The sequence below is a fragment of the Vulpes vulpes genome, chromosome 1 (genome assembly GCF_048418805.1).
Source record: "Vulpes vulpes isolate BD-2025 chromosome 1, VulVul3, whole genome shotgun sequence".
NCBI lineage: Eukaryota > Metazoa > Chordata > Mammalia > Carnivora > Canidae > Vulpes > Vulpes vulpes.
This window is the reverse complement of record NC_132780.1, coordinates 3,143,341-3,162,969: the sequence shown is the minus strand read 5'-3', so window position 1 is coordinate 3,162,969 and position 19,629 is coordinate 3,143,341. Positions and strand designations below refer to the sequence as shown.

Genomic DNA, 19,629 nt, shown 5'->3' with positions numbered 1-19,629 from the left:
ACCAGCAGATGATTAACATCCTTATTTCCAATTACCCTGTACACTAGACTGGAGATTTAACCAATCATGACTCTAATGAAGCCTCCATAAAACCCCAAAAGGATGTTCTGAGAGCTTCTGGGCTAGTGACCACATGAAAATGCTGGGAGAGTGATGCCCAGAGAAGAGCATGAAAGTTCCGCCCCTCCTGGGCCTTGCCTTATAAACCTCGTCTGGCTGCTCATCTGTATCCTTTATAATATCCTTTATGATAAACTGGTAAATATAAGTAAACTGGTTTCCTGAGTTTTGTGAGCTGGTCTAGCAAACATGTGATTTCTAACCAGTCATTCAGAAGCACAGGTGACAACATGGAAGTAGGAACAGTCTTGTGGAACTCAGCCCTTAACCAGTGGGATCTGATGCTATATCCAGGTAGTGTCACACCTGGATTAAATTCGTAGGACACCCCACCCCCCCCAAGTGTCTGCTGAAAATTGAATTAACTGCTTGATGGTGTAAAAAAAAACACACATCAGAAAACTCAATGCTTCTCAGGATCTAGCTAAAAAACCAAAGACTGAATTTTCCCATAGGCTTTCTTCTACTGCTCATGGGTCAGTTACTTCAGTCCCATAACCCTAGGAAAATAAAAATGTGGTTCAAACACCCTAATTCCCTAGCCTGAGACCTTACTTAACTTATTCCAGATCTGATTCAATTAGGAACAACTGCCTTGAGGGATTAGTTAGAAGAAACCAGAACCTGGATGTTCTATAAAATCTGAAGTGACCTGAGTAGGATCTGAATATGCATAAAAAGATTTCGATAAAAATTCTGCAGTAGGGTTTGTCTTACCACATTTGTTTCCTATGGGGTATCTGGGTGGCTCAGTCAGTAAAGCGTCTGCCTTTGGCTCAGGTCATGATCCCAGGGTCCTGGGATGGAATCCCTGCTCAAGGGGGAGTCTGCTTCTTCCTTATCCTCTGCCCTTCCCTCCCCGCTCATGCTCTCTCAAATATAGCACTAAAATCTTAAAAAAAAGTTCAAAAGGCATTATTTGCAATAGGGAGAAAATCTGGCAATAATCCAAATATCTATCACTAGTAGAATGAATTGCTAGTCTTACAATGGAATACCATATAGCAACGAAAAGGAATGCGTTAGTACTACATTAAATTGTACACAGTGATGATGAGTAAAAAAAAGAAAAAAGCCAGACATAAAGTAATGTGCAGTGGGGTGCTGGGCTTGCTCAGTTGGAAAAACATGTGACTCAATCTTGGGGTCATGAGTTCTGGTCCCATGCTGGGTGTACAGCTTACTTAAATAAACTTAAAAAAAAAAAAGAACATGTACTGTATGATTTCATTCCTATTAAGTTCAAAAAAGGGCAAAACTAATTTATGATGTTAAAAGTCACCTGGGTGCCTGGGTGGCTCTGTTGGTTAAGTGTCTGACTCTTGATATCAGCTCAGGTCTTGATCTCAGGGTTCTGAGTTCAAGCTCTGTGTTGGGCTCCACCCTAGTCAAGACCCTTAGGGGTAGAAGGCAGAGAGTAGTAGGGGAGGAGAAAGGTAGTTAGTGCCTGGAAGGCCCCAAGAAGAGGGAGCTGCAGAGGAGCTGGCAATGACTAATTTCTTGGTCTGAGTGGTAAAAAGGATGAGTTTCACTTGTGATCCAACCATCAAGCTGTACATTTATAGTTTATGCAATTTTCAGGCTATATCTGACCTTAAATTATTAACAATTTTAGAGAGAGAAAGACTTAAGAGACTTACCAATAATGCAATGTTTGGAGTTTTTGTTTAGATTCTGATGTGAACAAATTAATTCTAAAAGTGTATTTTGAAACATTTAGGGAAATATTGGGTATATTTTGCCTAGATATTAAAAATTGGACTAAAAAAAATTCAATATACCCATCTGGGCAGCTCTTCTACTTAAGGAAGAGAAAGCACAATAAGACCACTGTACATTTATTTTCAAAATACAATAAAAACTTACAGAACCAGAGCCATTTCAGAGAAGAAAAACAGGTATAGAGATAAGCATCAGTCAACACTTACTGAGACCAAATACATGCCAGGTAGCATACCGAGCACTTTAGGCCAAAGTCCATTCCTTTGTCGTGTTGCCCCTCCTGCCTCTCACCATGCCACAGTGCAGTTTCAGAACATAAGTACCAATACAAGAGTGTTTATTTTGATTTTAATTTTTAATTTTTTTTAGAAGGGGGAAGGGCAGAGGGAGAGGGAGAATTTTAAGCAGACTCCACACCCAGTGCAGAGCCTGACGTGGGGCTTATTCTCATGACCCTGAGATCATATCCCAAGCCAAAATCAAGAGTCAGATGCTTAACTGACTGAGCCACTCAGGCACCCCTCAAGTGTGTTTCTAAGGGAGAGCAGTTGAACTTCAGATAGTTAGAAGGAAACTTCGTAACCTGAGGAAAATGGTTTGTCATCCCATTTTGCATTACTAGCTAGTCAGTCACAAAAGTGATACTGGGGACTGGAAGCCAGAGGGAATTCTACAACTTCAATATTACATGAAATGGAGGATGATTTAGTATTTGAAAATTCTAAATGGAGCCCTTTAACTGTGGGGTCAATGTTATAAACACCAGGTATGGTATAACCACAATTGGTATGTGGTTTATACAGAATGTTCCTTAATGAAGCACTGAAAAACAAAGTTTGCTGCGTTTGGTAGGACTGGGGTGGGATGATGCCTTTTTCATCTTTCCTTGTCCCTACGAAGGAATGGCAAATGGCTCTCTTCCTTCTGTGAAAAGGACAGTTTCTGAGATGACCTTACAAATGCAGAAGAAAATCAGCTCCTTCAATGCACCAGAAATATGCTGGGTGCTTAATACACACGACTTCATTCAACCCTCACAGAGCTTTATGAGCTAGGCATTATTCTTCCCAGTTTCATATGGGAAAGGAGGATTAGCCTGGAATAAAAGCCAGAAGGTCACCTAGCTGGGAATAGGTTGTGGCTCAGGCCTGAGACTCTAAAGCGTGAATGTTACATAAGACACTGGGTTGCTTGTAAGGCAGGCAACACAGCATTGGGACCTCAGCTGTGGCAGTATTTCTACCTGGGTGTAGCATCTCTTTTATAAAAGAAATAAGCTATGCTCATCTATCCAGAAACAGGATTACTCTTTGTTTCTCAAAATGAGAGGTCAACAGCATTTTTGGGGGTGGGGGAGGTGGTGTTAGACAATGCATCAGTCAGAGGGGATGAGGCTAGAAACTGGGCCCAGTGAGATTAGCTGGCCACCACTTACTGGGTGCTTAGTTTGTGCCAGTTACATATGGTGTTTAATTTAGTCCTCACGTCTGTCCTGTAAAGCAGGTGCCTTAATTATCCTCATTTTAGAAAAGACAAGACCAAGCAAAGCAAGGTAAAATAGTTGCCCCACAGTAATAAATGCCGTTAAGTCAGAGAGCTCAGATTCAATCCCAGGGCTATCTGCCCCTGGAATCAGGGCTCTTAACCAGTAAGTGAAGCTTTATACTGCCCAGATCACACAAATGGGTTCCCTGAAGGACTAGAATGGTGACATAAAAAGTAAAGGCATGAACAAAGAATAGTTATACATACTGCAGAGAATCCATTACATAACAGGCACATTGAAACACCAATGCGTCTGTTCTGCCCTTGTGCCAAGACTAGAAGTTGTGCAATAAGGCACTCTAACTCTGTAAGGAATTCACCATTGCTCCTGGGGAGCGTGGTTCTTAACGAAAAGTAGGTAACCAGAAATGCGTTAGGGCATAGATTCTGGGAAAATAAGGCCAAACTGATTATTAAGTGTATCAGGCGGCAAAACCGAATGAAGCATATATGCAATAAGCCAGGAAGACTATGGTGATAACTCAGATCAAATTAGATCTCGAGAAGGCAATGCTTACTAGCTTAGCTTAAGGCAAGCAGTATATGACAAGGAAGAGAAAGTCTTGAAACATACTGGAATAGAGCCCATTAATTCACAATTCCATGTGGATTTAAAGTATTTAAAGGAGGTTAAAAAAATAGAGTCAACAAGACCTGACAATTTGAAAATAAGACTTAGGAGAAAATGTTGCTTATAATTACAGGGAGGGGGACATACAACATCTCTTCTAAGACATGAGCACTTAGGCCAAACCCAGTGACAAAGTATAGTGTGAATTAACCTGGAAAGTAACTGACCTGTGTTGTAAGAGGAAGAGGGTTATCATAGTGTGTTGCCCACTGGTACAAGACCCTAGGACAAGACCACTCAGGTAGATGTGATGTGTGGATTCTCTACAGACCCAGAATCTTTCATAAATTTATCGTAATTGTGTATTTGAGAGTTTACTTATTTACGGTTTATCTACAAACTTCACGATAGAGGCATAACGTCCTTTTTTATCATGAAGTCTACGGTCTAAGAGCCTACATAGCACCTGGAACATAGTATTTGCTCAGTAAATATTTTTCAATGAATTGGAATGAGGAGTCTAATTCTAAACCCAGAGAATGTTATTTTACTGTCACATGATTTGGCACAGGTCATTAGATTTAAAAATAAAGATATAGCTTTCTCCTCTTATCAGATGAACCAGTGTCCCCTGTTTCCATCATGTTCTTCTAAATACTTCCTAGAGTAAATCCTAAACGATACAAGCCAAATAACACCAATCACTCCTTATCTGTAATTTCTGGCATGGAGTTATTGTTAATGGCCTTCATTGTACTCTGGGAAAAGAAATCTTTCTCAGGGATCCTAGTGTTAAAAACGTTTGAAATAAACACAGACACACTCAGGAGAGGCCATCACCTTTCACAGAGCTACAGGACTTTGAAAGTGGAGGGTGATTATAAATAAGTCTGTTGGGTAGCAAACTAAGCAAACGTTATATATTTAAAGCCTTACACATACAGACACAACTACAGCATCAAATAATGGCATTTTCAGGCACAGTCTGTCAGGTTTTCATTTAACTACTAATATAGTGACTTTCCCACACTCACTTGTGTCATACGTATACAAAGGCTGGGGAGAGAAATTAAGACGTCAAACAGGTTTTGATAAGCCATTAAAAAAGTTCATGTCTGTGGCCTGGCACAATTAGTCATGGTGATGGTCTCCGCTTTGAGTAGGAACCTGATACTCCATCAATCATGGTTGCGAGCAGAACAGACTGCTCTGTGACAGCCTGACAAACTTCTGCAAAAATGTTTGTATCTTTACTACATGAACAACAAGCAGCTTATTCTCAAGAGCCAAAGTGTACTTAAGAAACAATGATTTCTATTTTTCTATCTTGATCACCTGAGAATGCCTTTATTTCCTGAAAATATGTATTACAATGGGTTTTTGTGAAATATCGAGTAACAAATTTAAATTAAATGACAGCTTAATTTTCAAAAAGAGAGTCTTTCATAGGAAATTATATGGCTTTTAAGTTTTAAGTATCTTTTGGTGGAATATGGAGTACTTAAACCAAATTACTGAAATGTACCAGAAACACTCAAGATTGCTATAATTTATACCCACACGAAACAGAAAACATCAAACTGACAAAGATGTAGATATCTTTGTATTTCATCTACACAAAATGCCTATTGTCCTAAGACTCAAGCTTAAAGTTCATATTCCTTAACAAACTACACTTTTGAAACCAGTAGTGAGTTTCTTTGTGCTGAACTTGTGTTTAAACAAATGTTATGAATCTTCAATTATCTCATTTTTCTTTACTATAAAATATTCTACTACAAGCATTAAAACTCTATGATCATCACACTTACCTGTATGGCTTGTCAGAATTATGGATTCGTCTGTGGTTTCTGACACCAACGTATGTTGTACTTGTATAATCGCACACATCACATCTATACTGTTTCTGGACTGAAGACTTATTCCCTAGACAAGCGATTGGAGACCTTTAGTGACATCCTTTGATTAAATACAAATGACATAATTTCCACTGTAAATGAATATTTATAGCACACAGTATTAATATTTCAATCAAGGCTTTCTCATTTAATAAAGTTAACAATTTTGAACATGGCTTTCCATATGAACTGAACATCATCTGAACTGTAAACATAGATACATTGAGTTGGTTTCTGCATAACCTTGTACAAAATGCTGAAATATAATAAACTTGATGCCAGCTGCCCTACTGCGTAGCAGCTGAATAAACCAGAGATATACTGTCAATCTCAAAGGTGTTAGTCTAATTGATATTAGATTCACTGTCTTAAGGAAACACTGATTTGCCAACAAGCTGTGATTTAATACTGTAATATAATATTATACAGTCTGGCTACAAAGCATACAGAATAAATTCAATATAAAAAGCCTAAAACTGTTTTACCCTGTGGGTTGCCTTTGTTTACAACTGAAAAGTCGGCTGTCAATGCAACGATAGAAGAAAAAACACCAAGAAATTATTCCGTGCTGAATAATGTCGTATGATCATACCTAGCCAACTGCCAGGGACAAGGACAAGTGTTATCACTAATGCGAACGTGCAGCTCTCTGAAGTCCAGAATACAGGGATCCAATGGAAAAGAGGCCACATTACCACACTCACTCTGCAGCACCAGGGCTGGGCAATTTAAATCAGGGTAAGCCCGAGACAATGCAAACTGGATGACTTGATCATGTAAAACTGTTCCTGAAGATATTCAACACTTTCTTTACTCTTCTGTAAGCACAAAGTCCGCAGGCCATTCACAGCCTGACTGCTTTATACTCAGAAACAAAGCAAGCATGGAAAGCTGGAGAATAAGGCAGAGCAGGAAGGAAGCTTAGGTAGATCGCTAGCACGAAGCATAATCATAAAATTGGTGGCACAAAAGAAACCCACGCTGAAATTGTAACAAAGAAAATCCTTAAGTTAAATTTAAGCTTTCTAAAACTGAAATTTTCTTTTGCCCAGAACTACTTTTGCCAGGCAGAACGAAATGTCCTAATTTCCTGGTGTAAGTCTGCAACATTAATGTATACACTAATCATAATTATAACGTAAGTATTACTCTTAATTGGTAGGTTAAAAACTTGGACTTGATTATAAGTGGCAGTGTTCCAAATACAGTTTTTAGAAAAAAACCTAAAAAAATGAAGTGTGAAATATTGGATAATGGTTTTGTGTGAGAAATATTACAGATCAATGACAACTAATAAAAATGACAGATGGAAAAACTTAATATAGCACAGAATGAGAGCCCGTGCTACTTCAAGCAACTGTTTCCAACAGAAAGAATATTAGATTTAAAGTTCAAAACTCTGGGCTTCGTCCTTGCTCTTCTACTTAGTAGCAGGGTGATCACAGGCAAAGCATTTTATTTTGCCTCATGAGGACTCAGTTTTCTCATCTACAAAATGGAAATTCTAGAACCTCCCAGTATGGTTTATTTAGGAAGCCCAGGAGAACTCTCTGTTCTTCCTTCACTGCGGTCTGCATGTCATCTGCATGTTGTGTCAGGTGTCTGACCCATCCTGAGCTGTGGACTCCCGGAGGGCAGGGATCTGTGTGTTTTGTTTACACTGAATCTCTAGGGCTTTGCGAATTGTATGTTTGCAATAAAGAACGACTTAATTAAATTTCAGGAAGGAACACCCTATGAAAGTGCTTCACTAATGGCTCTAGTTGAGCACCTGTGATGTTGGCTGACATCCCCCTCAGTTCGGTTCTGTCTTCCTCTCTGGCTGGGCTCCTTACAGGCAATGATGCCTCCACTGTACTCCTGGCCAGCTAGATCAGGATGGGCACCCCATGCCTTTTGGTAGAACAAATGTTTGAAATACCATTACACTGGGTCTCTGAGTCAAAACATGTCCCAAGTTATCTGTGCCATCATAATGGGCAGAGGCTGGGGACCACTAAGACATACATCCTCTAACTTGTTCATTAACTTTACTAAATGGCTAAAGAAGTTTTAGTGAAACATGAATTACCCTGACTTTTTTGTGAGCTAAGCACTTGTTTTTTGGCCCGACAACCAGATTTCAAAAGATCTAATACTAATTAATAAAGTATCAGCCTAAGTGTAAGTATGCAGGAGGTTAACAGTCACCTGAACTGTTAAATTACTATGATGCAAAAAGCAAATGGAACAAAGTAAGGGAAAAACAGACATGGCAAGCAATTTAAAATCCATACATTTAACCCCAAGACACAGAGGAGAATGCACAAAGAAAAGATGCTGTAAAATGGAATATGGTGGACAGATGCTGTCGCTGTAAAGCTCAAACTGGTTACGTTAATTTTGAGCTGACATTTTAATCTTTTTTTATTAAAATTGTGAGTTCTAATTTGTTAACCCATTTGGACAGTTTTATAAATTACTGCTTTTGAAGACGGTGCTAGAAAAGACATATTCCACCACTGGTATTAACCGCAGGTGGTGCCACTGAGTAGTATTTACTTTATTCCTTCATTAGGGATTTATGGTCCAATGACATCAAATGCTTTAATGTCTCCTTTAAAGGGGATATGGAAACATAATGAATTAAAATAAAAGGAGGCATTTAGGGCTATTTTGTAAAAAGGAAGCAAAACTGCTTTAGCTCAGCCATCTATTGCAGAAACAGATGCTATGTCATAAACTCCTTTTGTTTTGGATAGTTTTACAGGGATGACATCTGTTTGACAAGGGAATTTTGGTGCTACAGTGGTGTCAAAATCAGTTCTTTCAGAAACATTCTTGAATCAGTTATGCTTTCTGGGGTATAATTTAATGAAACATTACGGTAAAACATTTTACTCTGCAGTTGTTTCTAACTTTAATTCTTAGGAAATCTAAAAAGGAAAGTCACCCCAATATGTTTTATTTCCCATAAACACTACATACCGCACTTGAGACATTTAAAGTATATCAATTTAAGAGAGCTGATGCAAGGAAGCACAGTTTATTACGCTTTATCCCTAATTCTCCGGATGTGGCATCCGCCTTTTCATGGAACTCTAATTAAATCTTTTGATTCTAATATTCCTATTAGCAGAAACTCAGCCGACTGGTACCTAACTAGTACATAAAAAGATTTTGTGTTTTTTTAAAATAATGCAGATGAAATCTGGCAGTCATACTTGGATAAGAATAAGATCACAGCAGGAAGCCTCACTCGAAGTTTGAGGTGGGGGCCTGCCATCTGCAAAAGCTGCTATGTTCTCAGTGGGTCAACTGGTGCTGAGAGGGAGGGCTTGCTTTCTGTGCTGCAGCTTCCCCAGCTTGCTGGTTTGTAACCCAAGGGTTTATGTTGGACTTGGCTCTTACAGGATAGCATGAATTTCAGCCTATTATCTATCTCTGCCCTTGAAGCTCAGTCCTTACTAATACAGTATTTCATTTAGTATCATAGGACATCCTCAGGAACACAGGTAAGATTCACTCCACAGTATGAAAAGAGAATATATGCAGCTTGAGTCCTGAAATTAACCCACCTGACAACTAAGGGCTTTTTAAGAAGGCTCCATATGCTAGTCATGCAACCTGTACAAGAAAAAAAGCACAGATACCTTCTTGAACACATTTCCCATCAGCTGTATCAACGGCAATTCTCGACTCATTAGAAGTTGTTACTGACAAGGTATCTGGAAGACTGTGCTGCTCTCTCTCATGGTTCCTTAGTTGACTCTAAAAAATTGAGAAATATTCACATGTAACTTTCAATAAACATACTTGCGTTGTTAATAAGAGATGGTAGATGCAGTTAATTGCTTTCACAGCCCAGCACCTAGAACACATTACCAATATTTTAAAATCAGGTGTGCTAAAAGATTATCTGACTTATTTGACAGTTTATGGGAAGAAATACACTAGAGAAATCACAATCTCATCCAAAAGGCAGTTCTTTTCGCATTCCCCAAAAGGAATCTCCTGCTACCTTCCAGAGGTGTTTACACAGGGCATGTGCATGCTTACTGAACCGCTGACAGGCCCAGAGGAGGGAAGAGCAGAGTGTTCAGAATAACCCAACTGCTTTCACAAAAAGAGATCCAAACACCAACTGCTGGACTTCTGTTAATTTTTGCCTTTCGATACCAACTAAATGTGTGGAGAACCTAATTGAAACTGTTCCTCCACAGTTATCTTCTTCCTCCACCCCCCTCCCCACCAATCAAGAATGCAGGAGCCAAAGAAACTCCGGAACTTGCTTTTGCTGCCCATTTGGATGCACTGCTTGTCTAGTAGCCTGGGGCCACTACAGAATTTCATGAGGACAATCCAAGTAGGCAGTGAATCTCAAGACTCAAAATCTTTTTTATTCCCAATTACCTTTTTACTACCAGCTAGACCCCAACTCTGAGAAATCTGAGAGAAAGTCTATATCCCAGTTACTCTTTTAGGACACTTTTCCCCCTTCCACCAAATACTGGAGAAGAAAAGTTCTAAACTAATGATTCAATGAATCTAGTTTCTTTTACAAAAACAGTATCTCATGTCGGTTGTTTGATTTAAGGTAGCATAAAAGATGAAAACCAGTCAAAATAATCCTTGAAAGTCCCTTAAACTGCCCATGAAATAACACATGTGGCTCTATTTCTACTTTACTTTCATTAAGTCCAACACAGCTTATTTTTCCTCCTGCAACAATATAGATCACTACTGGCTTGTTGTTTACCTAAAGTAAATGATCTACATTTTGGGTACATGGAAGATGAAAAATTGTTGTTTTTTTTTTTGCACCGATGATGTAGGATAACATTGGTGTAAATCAAATATATGTATATCCCTCCACTGTACCTACGTTCCCTTGTAATTGCCCTGCAATTTAAAATCAACACACTTAAAAAAATCTATCCACACTAAAGCAATAAACACAGAAACTGCTGAGGAGGCGGTTGGTAGGGAAAACAATCCTATCGCAGAAATTCTGACGACCTAGATTTCAGTCCCAATTTTAATACTAATTAGTTGCGATGTCCCTGGGCAAATTATCAAACTTTCCTGGGTCTCAGTTTCCTTACCTATAAAATGCAGTGGTGGGGTTCTCTCTACCAAGTGCCCTCCTTGCTCTAAAAGTTCTACGGCTCTCTGAATGATTTCATGAACCAGCGCTTACCTTATAATGAAAAGATTCTTCACATCGCTTGCATTGGTATATTCTTGTTTTACAGTGGTTGATCATGTGGTTCTCCAGATCTTTGCTGTTGTCAGCTATGTGCTCACAGATGGGACACTGATACGGCTGTCGCTGTCGATGGACTCGCAGGTGCTGCTTGATGTAACCTTTGTTACCACTGGCGTAGTGACAGAGGCGGCAGCGGTAGGGCCGATCAGCATTTGGGATGTATTCTACTACATTGCTTCCCGACAAAGTGGCATCGCTGTTAGGTTGGCACTGGGCATTGTCCTGCAACTCTTTCAAAATGTCGTCATCTGAAGCATTTTGGTCTGTCCTCTCCCTCAACTTCTCGATTACAGTCAGTAAGGACATGCTGATGCCTGTCTTCACCTGCCCGTCTGACAACTCCTGCCTACCCTCGGGGAGCGCTACCAATGGAGAGTTGCTTTGGTTAAAAGTGGTTAATCCATCTGCAGAGTTTTTAAGTGGTGACATAATTTTAGAATATGCTGCCAATGTACTATCCACTTGCCTTTGTCCCGTATCCGGATCTAGAAGGTTTATATTCCCATAGTGCCCGAGGTTGGCCCTCGTCAGCTCTGCAGCTCTTATAGGCATCGTGACGAGGGCTTCTGCAGCTAACGAGTGTAGTCTGAGAGACTCCGAATTTGTTCTTCTTCGGCCTGGAGGGGCATTCTCGTCTGCAGCCAGTCCTTTGTTTATTAACTCACTGTCTTTCTTCTCCGGACTGCTCCAGCCTATGATCAGCCCCCCGATATCAACGGTACACTTATCAGCATGATAAACTTCATCTCGTCCTTCACACCCGATCTGGGATTCTGTTGGGCTCAGGTCTTTTCCCTCTTCCATTTCAGTATTCATGAGGAAATGTTTCTGTGAAAGAGTTTCTTCAGCACTTGGCAGACGCTCCACTATCACATTAACGTGACCTTTTTTATTTGGGCTACTACTAATGATCTTCTGTGCAGATGAGAGTAGACTATCAGCAATCAGATTCTCCTCTACATCAGAGATCACCTCCAACATTTCTTCCTCATTAGGGTCAAGAGTAACTGACTGACCTAGATGAACTCTCCCTTCTGCACTCTGTTCTAAAGGAGATGAAGAGGATAAGGTTTCTGAGCTGCAAATCTGCACCTGTACTGAAGGCCCGTTGTGGATGCTCAGTTCATTATCTCCAATAGCAATGACTACTGCATCCAGCCCACCAGGCTCAGCAACCACTGAAGAGTCCAGCAAGCCTAGGGGCTCATTTTCATTTTCGAAGATTGGATAGGAGCAATCAACCTCCCCGGCATGCTTCCAAGCATGTGTTTTCAACATTCTCTGCTGGCCACAGGTATAACTACAAAACAAGCATCGATACATGCCATACTGTTCATATGCATACCACTTCCTCTTACCCATTTCTGCCACGGATGCATTTTGGGCAGTCTGAGTTTTCGGACTGTCTGCAGTCACTGCGATGTCAGAAGTGGTTTCATTCTTTCTTTCTGTGGGTCTCTGACATAAAGAGTTGGAGGGGCTTACACACTGTTGGGCTTTGGATTGAGCATGACTGTTGGCATCGTTTTCGTGGTCATTTACCACATGAGCTTCAAGTTCCTCTTGGCTTTTAGATGTAAGATGGCACTCTGAGCACATTAATATCACTTCATTCTGCTGACCGTGCTGCTTTATATGATCTTTTAACACAGAGAATGATGATGATAGAAACTTGCAAAGGCTACATTGGTAAGACATAGCCTTCCCATCGTTCTGGGTAAGAGAGCCAGGGGTAAAATGTATCTGCGACATCTCAGCCCTCCTAATCTCAGCAGCAGGTGACTGGGTTACTTTAGCTGGAATCTCGCAAAGTTCTTGGGCTTCAAGAGAGTGCGTTGTGGCACTTGAACGTGAACGTTTTTTCCCAATTAAGAGACATTTTTGTGACTTTTCATGTTCTACTATCTTGCTTAATTTCTGGATAACGTGGATCAACGGATCTGTTTTAACTTTTCTTTGTTCATCAATTTCCAATGATGAACTGATGACAGTTTCAGCAGTCAATATAGCTTCCTGCTCTCCAATATCTGGCACCAACATGGCAACACTGCTGCTTTCTTCCATATCTAGAAAGGATAATATACAACGGAAAATAATCACCAGGTTATGGGTATTCCAAGTATGTAATTACAGGAAATTGAAACAAATCTTCAGAGTTTAAGCTAATCTATTTATTTTCTAACCTGGAAGCTCCGTATCAGTATATCTGGCTATCCCCAATAGTTAAATTGTTCAGCGCTTCTCTTTGGAATGCCATTCCCTATCAAGACTGATGATGATCTTTCCATCCATTTCTTTCGTTGGAAATGACTTTAACAATTTGCATCTCCTTTTTCTTCACTTTTTTCCCCTAGACATCTAGCTGGGCCCAATCAGTACTCCCTCTCTTTTGAGCAATGCCAAAAAACAGGACTCCTATTCCTTGACTGAAGAAACACAGGCATTCCCAGGGCATGTGGAACCACCTCAAGTTACTACAAAATACCACTCTGCAAAGCCAGTATGTGTTCGACACAATTCTTGGCAGACAACTTCTCATCCCAAATATAATAGTAGTTTTATTATTAAAATGATAAATTTTTCGCCCCAAATCTTTGGAATTCTGAAAATATAGTCATGAACCTCTTATAAACGGTAGAGTGAATTTTGAGAAGTACTATGCAAACGAAACTACATAAAAGCAATGATGTAGTTCCTTCTTTTATACTTCCTTCAATTTATCTTCCTGAAGAAAAACCACAAACTATGCTGTGGTTTTTTCCTAGAGGCCCTATTAGTGGTCAACTACTACTCATACGCATATGTTTTTCTCTTTTCTTTTTTTCCTGAAAGGGAAAGCGGCACCAGAGAAGGAAAACAACTGATATCCTAGTTGTGCTTCAGGTCTAAATATCTAAAGTCCTTAAAAGGGGTCCTCTGTAAGTTCTAGCAATGAGTTACAGCCAAGGAAGTTACAAAACAAAAAATACTCACAATATCTTTCCGCCTAAATCCTGAATCCTCTATTTCCTGGCAGTACTTTCATTTCAAACATTTCCTTTGGCTCAAAGTGAGATTAATTTGTTGACTTGGATCACATTTTTCAGTTTAGGCTTTTTTCCAGCAACAAGTTTTGTTTTTCCACATTTTAGGTGCATTCTGGAGTCTTACTCACAACATTCAATAAATGCCAGCAAAATTTTTAGTGGCACCAGCTATAGACCAAAGACCACACAATTCTTAAACTTTAGTCATGGGCTCTGAATTCTTATTTTAGGAGGTGAATAATGGCTTCTCTCCCCGCAGGTGGCTGAAGCAACATGGAAGGGCCCTTCAATCCCCGCCAAGACCAAACCTAACTCCTGCTAGACCCTACCAGCGCTCTGACCAGCTGCAGTGCCAGTCCTCCCTATCTACTCTTGGCAACAGTATGGCTTTTCCTCTCTGATTTTTCTGCTCTTTCTGGCACATAAACTTTCTATATCTAGGTCCACATCAGGCAAAAATGCAAACATTTTACTCTCGGCTTCTTTAGTACTACTTCTTCCCTCCTTCCCAATACTCTGTCCAATGTGATCAGCTTTCTTTTCTTTTCCATGTCCAAACTGCACTCCTAGCAGGGAATACACTTCCACAGCCATTACAACAGTGACTGCTACCCCGCCCCCCCCCCCCCCAGTTCCCACCAACCACTGGCCCTTTAGCCACCCTCTCCTTACACAACCTGAGGGAAGTCTCTCTCAAAAGATTATGTAGTTCTTTTTTATCTTTCTCAAACAGGAAGAACAGTATTTTTCAATCTCTACACTCAATCTTAATCATTAAAGAAGAGACTGGTGTGGAAACAATGTGTTTCCTCAAGAAAATCCTGTGTGACTTCCTAAGTCATGTTATTGCCTGAGAGTTTCACATTTTTAGGCCAAAGGGCACTATGGGTCTTGCCCTGATGACTGATTTGCCTTTAGGGTCACTTACTTAAGGTTTTAGTTCTTTCAGTTCGATTGATAAATGCAAATTAGTTAAGTAATTGTTAATAAGAGGACTGCTTGAATATTTAATTTCTCACACAAGCTCTGGTGGTCTATGTAGATCTACGGTCTCCTTCTCCATGAGATGTGACATCAATGTAGGCTGATTGATAGTCTGCAGGTTAATGTGAGTATCTGCTCAACAGACTTTGCACACCCACAGGGTAACAAAGGTGATTCACATTATCCCTGTTCTACTTAACGATAGAATAGGAAAGAGAGCGGTGCAAATTGCTCCCTGTGGATATTTCACTGCGCAACCTGAAAAAAAGTGAAGAGGAGGAGGGGTTCATCTTATCTCAAGAAAAAGACTAATACAAAAGAAACTGACAAAACATTCAGATTTTAAAAGCTGTGTCTGCTCAGGCATTAAGAGCTAATGGAAATTTGCAGCAGATGCTCCAATTTTCCCTGAACATTTATGTAAGTATCTCATTTTAGAGGCTGCATACATTTGGGGATAAGTACAGAAATGGCAGCTATAAAACAGATATGACAACATAAAATACCTCAAGAAACACCTGAAAAACCAGTTTGGGCCCACATGGCACAATCGAGGTCCAAGTTAAGTCCCATTAAAACAAAAGTCTCTGTTAAGAAAAGGTTAGATAAACAGTTCATAATAAAGTATACACAGCGAGGGAGTTAAGCTTAAGGCCAGCCCTTGAAAATTTTCACAAAAATTTCAAAATATTTTACCACAAAAGTATGTGCATACGTTAAGTGAAGTAAAATTTATTTGGGGGGGAAAAAAGAGATGAAAAGGAGTATGAACACAACTTCAATGGCTCAATAATGATGACAGCATGGATTATGAACATCTGCATACTATCCATGGCCTTCAAAAGATCAACGTAAATGCAACTTTAAAAAATAATTAGGGTCAGGGACGCCTGGGTGGCTGAGAGGTTGAGCGCCTGCCTTCCGCCCAGGGCATGATCCTGGAGTCCTGGGATTGAGTCCCGCATCAGGCTCCCTGTGTGGAGCCTGCTTCTCCCTCTGCCTGTGTCTCTGCCTCTCTCTGTGTCTCTCATGAATCAATAAATAAAATCTTAAAAAAAACAAAACAAAACAAAACTAGGGTTGGGGGTGGTTGGAGGGGGTGGGGATAGAGTAGGAATTGCAAATTTTGTTAATGAAGTTGAACGATGAGTATCTAGGAGTACCTTGTTTCTACTGTGTACATGTTTAAAATGTTTCATAATAAAAAATATTGTAAAAATTGTTATGTGCAAGGCACTAAGCAAAACATAGTATGGAAAAAAAATTAAAATCACAGTACTCATGGTTTAAAACGGAGTTGGCCGGATAGGTCAAACATATTTATAAGTTAAAAAGAATTAACAGCTTTTAAGTAATGCAACGGTACACAAGGTAAAATAGAAGGCAACGCTCAATGACCAAATCCTAATAGAAACTGAAGACCCAGTTTGGGTCTAGGAAGGTAAGACAAGGCTTTCCAAAGAGGTAAGATGTACACTGTATTCCAAAAGCAGCTGTGCCAGATGTCAACATTTGCCCCTCTGGGCTCATTGTCTCCTTTTCTGTACTCTGCACTCTGCCCCAGGAGGTATTACGTCATTAGACTCCCTTGCCCTCTGGTTTCTGGTGGCGTTATTTCAACTGGGAGCCACGAAAGGAGACCAGAGGGAGGTAACAGAGTGAGATCAGGATACTCATTTCCCTGGTTTCCTCCCTCTAGGTCACTGGAATGGTAATGCTCCTCAGTGGAAGGCCATTCTCTTCAGGCAGGGGGCTTTACAAGACTCCTGGTTCTGGTACCTCTTCCTTGTCCTGATGCTGCTAGCTGCAGATGACTGCATTGTCCCTGTGGTTTGCCTATACAAGTCCTACACCTTTATTATGAGTAACGGTAAATACAACCTCCTTGAGTGCCTCAGTTGCTCTTCTGGAATTCTGTTAACCGCAAAGGTAAGACTGACAAGGAAAACAGCCACGTTATTATATTTTCATAAACAAGAATAAACCTGCTATCTAGTGGTGATAGAGCAATATGGCTGAACAGGAAAGTTTACAGCAACAGGAAAGACTAAAGGCATCACCAAAGTAGGAAGCTTCTTATTTGGAACCTTTAGACAAAGCATTAGACAAAAATAAATCACATTGCTATAAATAAACAAATGTAAGTTGTATCCCAAACCAGAGAAGTTCCATAAATCTTTCTCACTGAGTCTCAAATCCTTCCCAGACAACAGGACAGGTTTCTCTCACTATCCAAAAGTAGAACCTTCCTATGAAATCTTTCAGAAGCCAAAGCAATGTAAAGTGAAAGAGGAAATGCTGTTAATTTATACGGAAAAAGTTTTGAGTGTTCCTCAAACCAAAAAATAACCTAAGAGGCTTTTCTGATACCTTAGGACACATCTTGCTAACAAATGCACAAAATAAATCAAGATAAAGCACAGATGCTCACAGACACAGTTCAAAACTCTGGCGCCTTGATGCTGAGATGCTGAGCGTAGTTCCAGGGGAAGGAAAGGAGCTTGGCGGGGCCACTCTTGTTGCTTGGGGTATGTGCTGGCTCTATTAATGGCTCACTGCAAAACAAACATTGAAAACTATTTTCACTTTTCATCTTTTTTTTTTTTTTGTAAAAGTGAAATCTTCGGATTTCTTTCAGTTAGAGAAAATAGGTACTTTTGTAGGTCTCATAAAAGCAAAGTGGCAGAAAGCAAACTGGAAAAGTGGGGGAGACCTGTATTCCACAGGCAAAAGCTTATAATTAATGTCTTTTCCAAGAAAACCAAAGTATTTCAGTTGTCTTTCTTTCCTTATAATTTACTACTTGGTTTCTTTGTACATCTAATTAATTCCTTTCAGATGCTGAGTATGGTTATCGTAAGTAAAATCAAGTTGAACAATTCCTGTGGGGGTCTGGAAATAGGCTGTAATTTTCTGTGTATGTGTAAAGGCAGTTTGGTATGTTATAAAGAATACTTTCTTTCGGACTAAGAATCTGTTCTCTCCCAACTAGACCATAGATTGTGTGAAATAATGGCCCATTTCCCATTCTCCTAGATTATCGTAATTCTAAAACACAAAACATTTGTTTTGCTCCAGCTAAAAGGCAGAAGTTCCTCTTTTAGAGTACCCCCAGTTAGCGGTGTGCCCTTAGGCAGGTCACTGTTTCTGTAGGTTTTATTCAGATTCCTCAGATGTAAAACAAGAGACTGGTACTGAATGAACTTTCATGTACCTGAATTATAAACTGTCTATAAAAAAAATTACCTCGAGACTGCTTACATATTATTTATAGATTTATCTTACTAGTGTCAACTATAATTTATTTGAATTAAGATCTCCTTAGCTTAATGGGATTAATTGCCATGAAGAAAAAAACAGTATAAATATCACGAGTACATGAATTTCATAACCTAAAATTTCTTAGCTGGCATCAAGCCTGAGAGAAGATTCTAATTTGGCAGCTACCGTGAAGACATAAGGCCTAACCAACATGAACCAATATTAAGATTTAACATTTATTGAGCACCTACAATGTGCCAAGCACAGTGCTGGAGACTATAGAAATAAGGAAGAAGAAATCCTTGCCTTTGAAGCGCTCACCACCCAGGGAGCAGTGTCTACGTAGGCTTTGTGTCTTATTCATGTTATTTTTGGTAATAGCCTCTTTTTTGCAGGTAGGGAATCTGAGGCTCACAGATGTAAAGTAATAACTGATTTAAGAATTGGAATCCACGCCTATCTGATCCTAATTCCCCCTTCTTAATACATCAACTTCCCTCTAACATCTGAGGGGGAACAAATGCGTATAAAGAATCTGTACTAAAAAGAACAACAGTCCCTTACAGCTAGGCCGTATCAAGCATGTTAGCGTGTTTGATCTTCATAACTGTTAGCACAGGCCAGGTGGGTGTTACACAATTTTACAAATAAGGAAAACACTCAGTGTGGTTTTAGGAACTTACCTAAGGTTACATGGCTGTTAAGTGGCAGAGCCAATGTCTTTCAAATCAATTCCTGAAATTAACACAGTCCCTTGGATCAATCTTCAGAATTCAGCTGTGGCCAAGAATGAAAGTATATAATATCAAATATTTCTCTTTCTTGGTGAAACAAAATAATGATTTCTTTTGGCAGCGAAAATTTCCCCAATATTCTATGCAAAATGAAACTCGGAGGAATGTTTATCACCCAATCCAACCATGTGATGCAAATTTACATAATTTCTCTCACAAGTAGACTTTATGATTTTGCACGATTCAGAAAAACAAAACAAAAAACCCCAAACCTGCTCTGGAAACTTCTCCTGATAATTGTGCATTTTTTTTTTTAAGCACAGGATTTTTATCTAATCGATTCTAAATGCTACTTGGTGTGACTGGTACCACTTAGTAATGGAGAGGAATACACTGTGTGTTATTTTAATCTCGACCAAAAATACGATCTAGAGGGTGATTCTGCAAACTTCAGACAGTTCTGCAAAGCACAGTGGGCAATGAAAAGATAGGACAGGGGATCCCTGGGTGGCTCGGTGGT

The 19,629-nt window shown here is 39.7% G+C and overlaps 1 protein-coding gene across 7 annotated transcripts in view; it reads right to left on the bottom strand.

The window, feature by feature from the left end:
• ZNF507 (zinc finger protein 507) overlaps positions 1–19,629 on the bottom strand; it is a 43,553-nt gene that overhangs the window by 22,250 nt on the left and 1,674 nt on the right. For all 7 annotated transcript variants that reach the window (XM_072750162.1, XM_072750129.1, XM_072750152.1 and 4 more), the window contains 5 exons: positions 19,059–19,152; positions 17,546–17,669; positions 11,036–13,170; positions 9,489–9,606; positions 5,770–5,884 (listed from right to left, as the gene is read on the bottom strand). In XM_072750162.1, coding sequence (XP_072606263.1) covers positions 5,770–5,884; positions 9,489–9,606; positions 11,036–13,168 — 2,366 coding nt within the window. In that variant the 5' untranslated portion in view covers positions 13,169–13,170; positions 17,546–17,669; positions 19,059–19,152. The remainder of the gene's footprint in view (positions 1–5,769; positions 5,885–9,488; positions 9,607–11,035; positions 13,171–17,545; positions 17,670–19,058; positions 19,153–19,629) is intronic.